The sequence below is a fragment of the Triticum aestivum genome, chromosome 6B (assembly GCF_018294505.1).
Source record: "Triticum aestivum cultivar Chinese Spring chromosome 6B, IWGSC CS RefSeq v2.1, whole genome shotgun sequence".
Classification (NCBI taxonomy): Eukaryota; Viridiplantae; Streptophyta; class Magnoliopsida; order Poales; family Poaceae; genus Triticum; species Triticum aestivum.
In genome coordinates, this window is record NC_057810.1 from 570,717,976 (window position 1) to 570,726,319 (window position 8,344).

The window sequence follows — 8,344 nt, forward strand, 5'->3', positions numbered from 1 at the left end:
ACCGGCTTCCACATTGGACGTGGCACTCCGCTGCCCTTACGGGGGAGCGTCCACCCGGTTCGCACGTCAGCAGTCCATACATTGCCGTACGTACGTTAGACTGCAACAGCAACAGCGAAGTACATGAAAAATCAAGACGTCAGCATAGCTTCCACACACCTGAAACAACATCAATCATATTTTGGGTGAAAGCAACAGCCACTCACCACTGCAAGCGGCTGCTACCACTATCAAAACTTGGAGCTACAAAGGACGACTGTGTGCTCAAGAACAAAGAGACTTGTAGACAGTCCACATGGAAATACTCCAATTTAAGTCCGATACAAGCCTAATTTACACCAGGGGGCGGGCACATCAGCCCTTAACAATTTTTCTTGGTGACAGTTTTCATCGTCCTTCTAGGTTTCCCTTGCTTTTCAAAAATTTCTCTCTATACAAAGAAAGAATAGACCATCATACTCCCCCACTGTTTCTGCAGCCAGCTAGAATCACTTGTAGCTAAGCAGAACTGAGTTGATGACATGCATGAGCAAGCGGAGATTGCTGTTATCCAATGGACTGGTGGTGGGGAGCGACCGGTGGTGAGCCAATTTGGCGTAGACTTGCTCGAAGATGGGCCTCACATGTATGGCGATGACTTGGTCTGTCGGATTGATCGCCATGGCAACATCTGTCATCCACTGAATTTTCCGGGATGTCTCGGTGCCAATATCAACTGCTAGCTGCTGGAGTAGGGCTAGGAGGACTCCCTGGTTCAGAGGGACTGGGGCCATTGTACATAATCCACGCAAATCAACCTGTACAAGAGGGTAGAGCTATAGCAAATCCAACACAGCTATTCCAGTATGAGCAAGTTAATGAACAAGGGTCATATAGCTCTGCATTAGCTGACCAATCAAGGACGAAGATACCTGAGAGCATAACCAAGACACAATTGACACGTCACTTCTTTGAAGTGCTACTGTAAAAGCCTCGTCAAATTTGTGTTCAGCTAGCAGTCTTCCCAGCTCCTTCATCGGGTCTAATGGTGCCTCGACCTGAAAAATTGCAGGGCACATGAAAATTATATAGATGTCTTGATGTCATCAATCATCATATTATTATATACCTAAGACAAGGAAATTAAGATTGAAGACTCATCCCTCAATACCCAATAGGCATACCCATACTACATCAAACGGCTTAGACAGGTCGCCAATCAGAAAAAATGTGGAAGTTCAAAAGGTTTCAGAATTCAGCACCTCTGGTGGGCCAGTGATAGGACCATTGTTGGGCTGCAGAACATTTGTATTTTGCGCATTGGCGTTGCCAGATGTAACCAGCGCCAAAAGTTTGCGATGCCCATCAAGTAACTCTGATGTGAGATTCTGGGTGATTGAGGACGCAGAAGTGATAGTTTCCTGAAAAGTAATTATATAAACATTCATTTTTGTTATTATACAATTGTAAAGGAAAAATGCATACTTTTAACTTGCTATTTCCAGCCATTCCAAATAACAAATATCCTACCTTTAAAGTAAGCGCCAATGGAGTATGTGCTGCCTCAACCTGCTGCTGAATAGCAACAGCATGCTCAGACATTCCTTTCTGGAATGCACTGTCTACTTGCTCAAACATTGTCTTACATGATTGTTCAAATGCTGGAACAAGCAATGATTCAAAGCTAGTGCGTAAAACATCCTGCATACATCCATTTGAAACAAATTAGTACATCTAGCAAAGCTAAAACAAATTGATCTTACAGTAAATTTCATATATAGATGAAAAACTTAAGCAATCTACTGAGAAACAAAGGCACGACAAACAAATCAGATGCAACATGTAACATGCCACATAAGAGCTGCTAGAATACCATCTATAAAGAACAAACTACAAGATGATACATACCTGAAGAGTCTGTTTTACAGATGTATGAAATTGCATTTGGATTTGCCTAGCAAGTGTAGCTTCAAGTTTTGCAGTAACAGATTTGTCCAGCTGATTCACCACCTTGTCACCCACCGCTTTCTAAAAGCAAACAGTCAACAAGAGCAAGGGTGGCAAAAGCAAGAACAACAAATGCAACAGGAAGTTAGGCACAACCTGAACTGCATCAGCAACTATAGAGGTTAAGAACTTCTCAATAATAGGTGTCATTGCCCGTGCAACAACAGGTCCAAGTGAAGAAACTTCTTTCTTTACTAACTTATCCAACATAGCAGGAAGGTCCTTGTTTATTGAGCTTGTGATGAGAGTGGTCATTTGCTGCATTCGTTCCCTTTCAGCCTTCTCACGTTTTGTGTTCTCCTCCAGGAAACGGGCCCACAAGGCATCAATGCTAGCCTTGATAGATTTCTCCATTGTACGGCCTAGTGATGTTTCAATTCTTTTGCCTTCCTTCGCAATGGGAGCAATAACGATAGTACCTAGCTGCTTCTGCATATCCTTCTGCATGGCTATTAGCTGCAAGACACGCGGCCACACAGTAAATAAACTGAAGCTCATACTCATATAACGCTGATCTAAAAGCCATAGTGTTATAACCTAGAATTCACACCATCTAATAGCACTAGTCAAGTGACAAATCAAAACAAACCAAGTACGTCTTTTCCTAAAAAAGAGAGTAGATATTTGCTGATTTTACAAGCAGGCACAATTGTTAAGTTGGCCATAGATGGCTACGTCATGTCCAACTCAGGGTACTGGACAAGTGGGCCAATACTAGATGGGATACCATGGTTGTCACTCCATGGATCTTCATTCCAATTAGGCCAGTGCTTTTTTCCCAGTGAAACCCAGAATGAAATAACAATTTTACCTGTACAGATTTTCTCATGCATCTCAACAAAATATTTAAGAATGTGTGTTTACATGCAGGACGTGAGAAACAAGAAAACTACCAGAGTCTATATGGAATTTGTATCCATAACACCTAGTTTGGATGGACCAGGAATTGAATGGGATTCCAACCTCAGCCTATCCTATTCACATTGATTTTGAACTTGAAACTGCGCCAAGTTTATACCAGGTTGGCAGGCTGCAGGGCCACATTGGTTCCCACTTCCCAGCCCAATCCAAACTAAACATAAAGAAACTGTCTTCAGAAAGGAAAACCCTGTGATTTTCTAGTAGTAGCAAGTCTAATAACCAGTCAACAGCCAAATTACTCTTGAATTCAGGCCAAATATTATCGACATGTAAAACTAGAGCTTACATGCAAATTGCTGTTGACGTTAGTACAGTACAATAGTACATCAAAGAAGCATTAGTTTCATATTGCAGGCCGGATGGCAAAGAGACCAGGATGGTCGTATTGCAATAGGAGGCCAAGACGGTCGTATTGCAAAGTCCACCCAGCAAGTAGAACTTCAGAACACTACAAGCAACTCCATTCGACTAAAGTTACTTCAGAGTACATAGATAAGAGAACAGTTTAATGCAATGCTCACCTGTTGCAGCATATCGGCAACTTCTGAAGAGGATTCAATAGGAGGGTATGCACTGCTGACAGGTTCATGTGAAGACTCAGTTGAGTTGAATGCGCTTGTAGAAGGTGATGACTGACCAGATGCTTGAGGATGAAAAACCTTGTCCTTTGTATATGAAGATGATTGCTCCCTAGAGACAGAGGAGTCACTTATGCCAGGTTTTTCTACGGTTTTGTTTGAAACATTTTCTCCAGCAGCACCAGTATGGTCAGGGACCAGTCTATCAGATGGTGACCGTGATTCTTCCACGCTATACTTATCAGTTGTTACTGAACGCTCACTGATCATTTCAACAGTTTGCTCCAACGAATTTTGATCTTTCTCTGAGTTCTCACGGACAACTTGAGCTTCCTTGACAGCTTCAAGTTCCAAAGCATGATTAGATTTACTCTCATCGACATGTTTTGCTTCCACTTCTGCAATCCGAGGGCTACTAATAGAGTCATCCTGGATTTTTGCGCCATCAGATTTAGAGACCTGATTGCTTTCAGCAGACAGAGCACCTGATATAATTTCAGATGGAGTTATGAGATGAGTGGCATTTCCTCCTACCTTAAACATCATGCGAGGATTTGGGAGCATCTGAACATCACTGTGGCTGTCTCTTAATTCATCCTTTCCAAAATTGTCCTTTGGCATGGGTGTATCTTGCCTAGCAAGGGCAACTGGTTTTGGCATGGGTGTATCTTGCCTAGCGAGGGCAACTGGTTTTGGCATGGGTGTATCTTGCCTAGTCAAGGCAACTGGCTCAGTGATTCGGCTTGTCGAATAATCAAAAGCTGATTGGTCTTTGTCACGGTTGCCTACTGATGGTCCTGATCCAGTAAGATCAGTGTTTGATGCAAGAGGGGCAGACTGAAGATGCGCAGAACCATCACCTTCTGTGTATGTAAGTGGCGGAGCTGATGGCTTAAGATCAAACTCTGCAGATAATGAGATAAATCATAAGCAAAAGAAAACTCTTAATTAACTGAAGCAATTGAATGAGACATGGTAATTGTTTTACCTGCAGTCTGATCAAAAGTTGATTGTTTACTCGAAGTACCGACGGTATAAGAATCTGTAAAGCTAGTTCCCGTGGATGACTCTGCTCCTACCACTTCCAGAGGTGTATCATAAACACGTGAAACAACAGGGTCTCTTCCAAATGAGGTAGTATCAGAAGTAGGAGGTGAACAAAGTGATAACTCCAGCCCATACTGCTGGATGGCCATTGTTTGGACACAATAGACTTGAACTACCTGCTCACCATCAGGTTGGCTTACATGTGTGCCAGTAAGACTTAAAATAGGCATCGCGACTGTAAAATCTGCGATATAATCCAAGCGGGTAGAAGCGGGGTCTGAGCCATACTCAACATGCACAGCGTAAATAGCATTCTTCTTCGCATTCGCAAGTAAGATAATGCTTGCTTGAGGCAGCACTGCAACTTGGTTGAAAAATGCCTCCTCGACTTTAGGTTCCAGAGAACTAACAAGTTCCAGGGTCTGGGTGCAATTCCAAGTCTCAGAGTCGCTTGGCAACAACCAACCTTCTTCATTAGTAGAAGCCCAAATTTTAATTTCTCGGTTTAGAGGACCCTACATTAAGAACCAGAATAGCATGTAAGACGTCTGTTAACATATTTGCACAACATGCAGTCAATTATTCTGTTTCTCAGAAGATGATAAGAGCAGAATCACATTAACTGGTCATTTCTAACAGAAATAGAATATCTACAAAAATGATTCTCCCATTTGAACATTATATAATGTAGCATTTCACAGACTATCCAAACCACGAGCAGAGTCTTTGCCTCTTTGTCCCTTGGCAATTGTAGGCAAATACAGCTCCGTTTAGATTTTATACTAAAACTCAAGTGGTACAGGCACCTTATAGTTCATTTCTAATTAAGATAATATATCATTGTGTTTTGGTAGATGTAACGTTGTTTGGACTAATTGCTTCGCATAATGGCAGATTCGAACTCCTGGATGAAGCATTTTGCCCAGGATAGCACTTCTACAGAAAAACTGAGCAAGATGCCCAAACAAAAGCGTGTGCTTCAAAAAGGTAAGTAAAACTAAGCAATCATTGGGACAAATTAAGTAATCTGTGCAAGAGTGCATACAGCAGTGATGAGATTTATATGATGCGGGCGCTCAGGTGCTGTAAGAAAGGCAACTGAGTAAACAGCTTGACCATCATGTGGCTTTAGAATCGATAGAGGCGCTAACTTGCGATCGTCCCAAATCTTTACCTGCAAAATAAACCAATATACATTACAAATGTGCTTAGTAAGGATGATCAGCACTTCTCTAAATAAAATAATGTCTAACAAGGGAAAAGAGAGGCCAACTAAGTCGAAAAATTGCTGGCAGCCTCATTAGTGCTAAACCTAGCAGTTGATGTTAGTTTTCAACCAACTATTAGCAGTAACCAGACAGCACCTGATAACCATCAATCGAGGTTACGCGAACATAGCAGGTGAAACGTACTTCACAGTTTTTCTATGCACTGCAAATAATTTTATATGGTATATATTGCTGACTACAACAGCGTAAATGCAGTCAAAACCATCAAATCAAGGGGGAGACAGTCCAAACAACAGATCATTCGATGAACTATTTCCAAAATATGTCATGACAAGCCCGATCCAAACAACCCTTGACAACATACCACGAGACATATGGTTTGCTTTCCTTTCTTAAGAGAAAGGTGCTTTGAAACGACAAGAGAACAAAGTATTAGGATACTATTCAAAAAAAAACTCTGCAAGCCTATAGATGGAAAATTCAGTCATATTTTAATCAATGGTTTTTTATACAATTTATTCAGTGAAATGAGCGAGGAAATAAGCTTCCATATTGCTCAGAAGAACTAGAATCTGATGGCATATTCAAGAATACCATTCAGAAAATACTTCTCCCAATTCCGCAGAATTCAAAATTTCACAATAAATAGGAAAGTATTTGATACAAACCGTGCCATCATTTGATCCTGAAGCGAGTCGGGTAGTCATCCACTGAGATATGGACAAATCTGTCACATCACCATCATGCCTACCAACCAAGCGTACACCATCAATAAGCTCGTCAAGATGACATTTGATAGGTTCTTCAGCATTAAAGTCTCTTCCCCTTCCCACTTTAGTTGTGTCTATTCTTAAGACACAGTTTCTGATTCCAACAAACAGAAGTTCCTGTAGGATAAACATGCAACTCCATTAGTGAGTTGAGATGCAAAATGAACTTGGAGGTGGCAAATGTTATGTAAATGATGCCTTACTTGCTTATGAGAGTGCCAACATATCCTTGGATGGTAAGCTTCGGCATCACCTACAATTTGTATGGCAACTTCTATCTTTCCTGTAATTTGTGGTTTATTTTCTGCATCAGGCCCCTCATCAATCCTCCACACGTATATCCGTCCATCCACACTTGCGCTGCAGCAGAAGAGAGCAACTTAGCATACATGACCCACACAATTATAAAGAATAAGGAAAAGGATTAGCTATTTTTATATAGTATAAATAACCTCAGACAATGTTAAATATGTGATCTCCAAAGGAGAGTGAAGATAACTTTTTGTTGTGCTGCCAACTGGGTGAACAAATTCAGATTATGTTATTGTTCCATACACAGTACCTTGCTAAACGATGGACGTCCTCAGCGAAGAAAGCCATGTCCGTGACCCTCTAAAGAAGAAAGAACACAAGCCATAAGAAACAAATGCACTTTCATATACTTAGTAAAATTCGAACCCACGTGAAAATGAGGAGTGCATAACCAGTTACCATCTAAAGATGTTGACAAATATTGACATCAGAAATCCTCAGTCACTTCCTTGAACACTTAAATTGCGGGACAAGTTTACATAGAATATTTTATAAATTAGAATTGCTGAATATGAGCACGAGCAAACAACCACTCAGTAACGGCCTTATGGGCAGTGATTATTCCATGAGTGTCATCCACATAGAATGTTCAAATTCACTGAAATAAGCCAATTCAGCCCTTCTTAACGGTCTAGCCAACATAAATTCAGAATTAACATATCTATTAATACATAGTTAATTCATCAGCCTCGTCATGACATCGATACAAATAATAATGTATCAGAGGTTGTTTTCAAAATAACAAGCAACTGAATGTGATGATAACAAAATATCTGAAAATGATTTCACCGGAAAATGTATAAGGTATGTTATTCTAACGTATGGGGAATGCAGTATCTGCACTTCGAACTTTTCAGATCCTTTCCCTTAGCTAAATACATCATTCATCATTAACACCCACTACCCACTACCCAGCGATTCAATTTGTGGATGAGCATTTCTACATAGAACTAACCAACAATTTATCTCTCTGGACTAAAATATATACCTGTGTATGGCCACGGAGCAGTGACCGAAGCGCGGTGTTGATGTTTAGCACACGGATGTTCCCCAGCTTGAGCCCATAGACGATGTACGTCCGGTTTACAGCGATCTGCCTGCCCAGCACAAGACCTGGGTCTGACGTGTACTTGGTGATCGGCGTTACCTCCAGCTGTGGCGGCTGCGCCTCCCCAGGCAGCCTCGAGTCAACGTTGTGCACCGCCTTGTCCCCGCCACCCAGAAGCCGCCCTCTCGGCACCTTGCTGCTGGTGCTGCTGAGCATCCTCGCCGGCGGCGCGGATGGCATCGCCGGGAGCGGCGACGGCTGCGCGGCGGCGAACTCCGACGACGGTGGGGGCATAGATACCGCGGACTCGAGGTGGCCCGAGCCGGAGCTGCCGAGCAGCTGCATGAGGCGGGCGCCGGGGTTGGGGCCCGCGGCGGCCATGGGGTTAGCGCCCGGGTTGGGGTTCGCGTTCGGGTTGGGCATGGGGAAGGGGATGACCGGTCGGGGCATGGG

The 8,344-nt window shown here is 42.5% G+C and overlaps 1 protein-coding gene across 1 annotated transcript in view; it reads right to left on the minus strand.

Annotated features, from left to right (window-relative positions):
- Positions 1 to 261: 261 nt before the first annotated feature.
- The window catches only part of LOC123139392 (enhancer of mRNA-decapping protein 4), an 8,662-nt gene continuing 579 nt past the window's right edge, over positions 262 to 8,344 (minus strand). The window contains exons 2-14 of the mRNA XM_044559198.1: positions 7,832 to 8,344; positions 7,094 to 7,143; positions 6,735 to 6,891; positions 6,430 to 6,648; positions 5,578 to 5,706; positions 4,474 to 5,047; positions 3,429 to 4,390; positions 2,083 to 2,442; positions 1,888 to 2,007; positions 1,510 to 1,680; positions 1,242 to 1,400; positions 912 to 1,037; positions 262 to 797 (exon numbers count right to left, since the gene is read on the minus strand). Of these exons, the coding sequence (XP_044415133.1) occupies positions 489 to 797; positions 912 to 1,037; positions 1,242 to 1,400; positions 1,510 to 1,680; positions 1,888 to 2,007; positions 2,083 to 2,442; positions 3,429 to 4,390; positions 4,474 to 5,047; positions 5,578 to 5,706; positions 6,430 to 6,648; positions 6,735 to 6,891; positions 7,094 to 7,143; positions 7,832 to 8,344 (3,849 nt within the window). The 3' untranslated portion in view covers positions 262 to 488. The remainder of the gene's footprint in view (positions 798 to 911; positions 1,038 to 1,241; positions 1,401 to 1,509; positions 1,681 to 1,887; positions 2,008 to 2,082; positions 2,443 to 3,428; positions 4,391 to 4,473; positions 5,048 to 5,577; positions 5,707 to 6,429; positions 6,649 to 6,734; positions 6,892 to 7,093; positions 7,144 to 7,831) is intronic.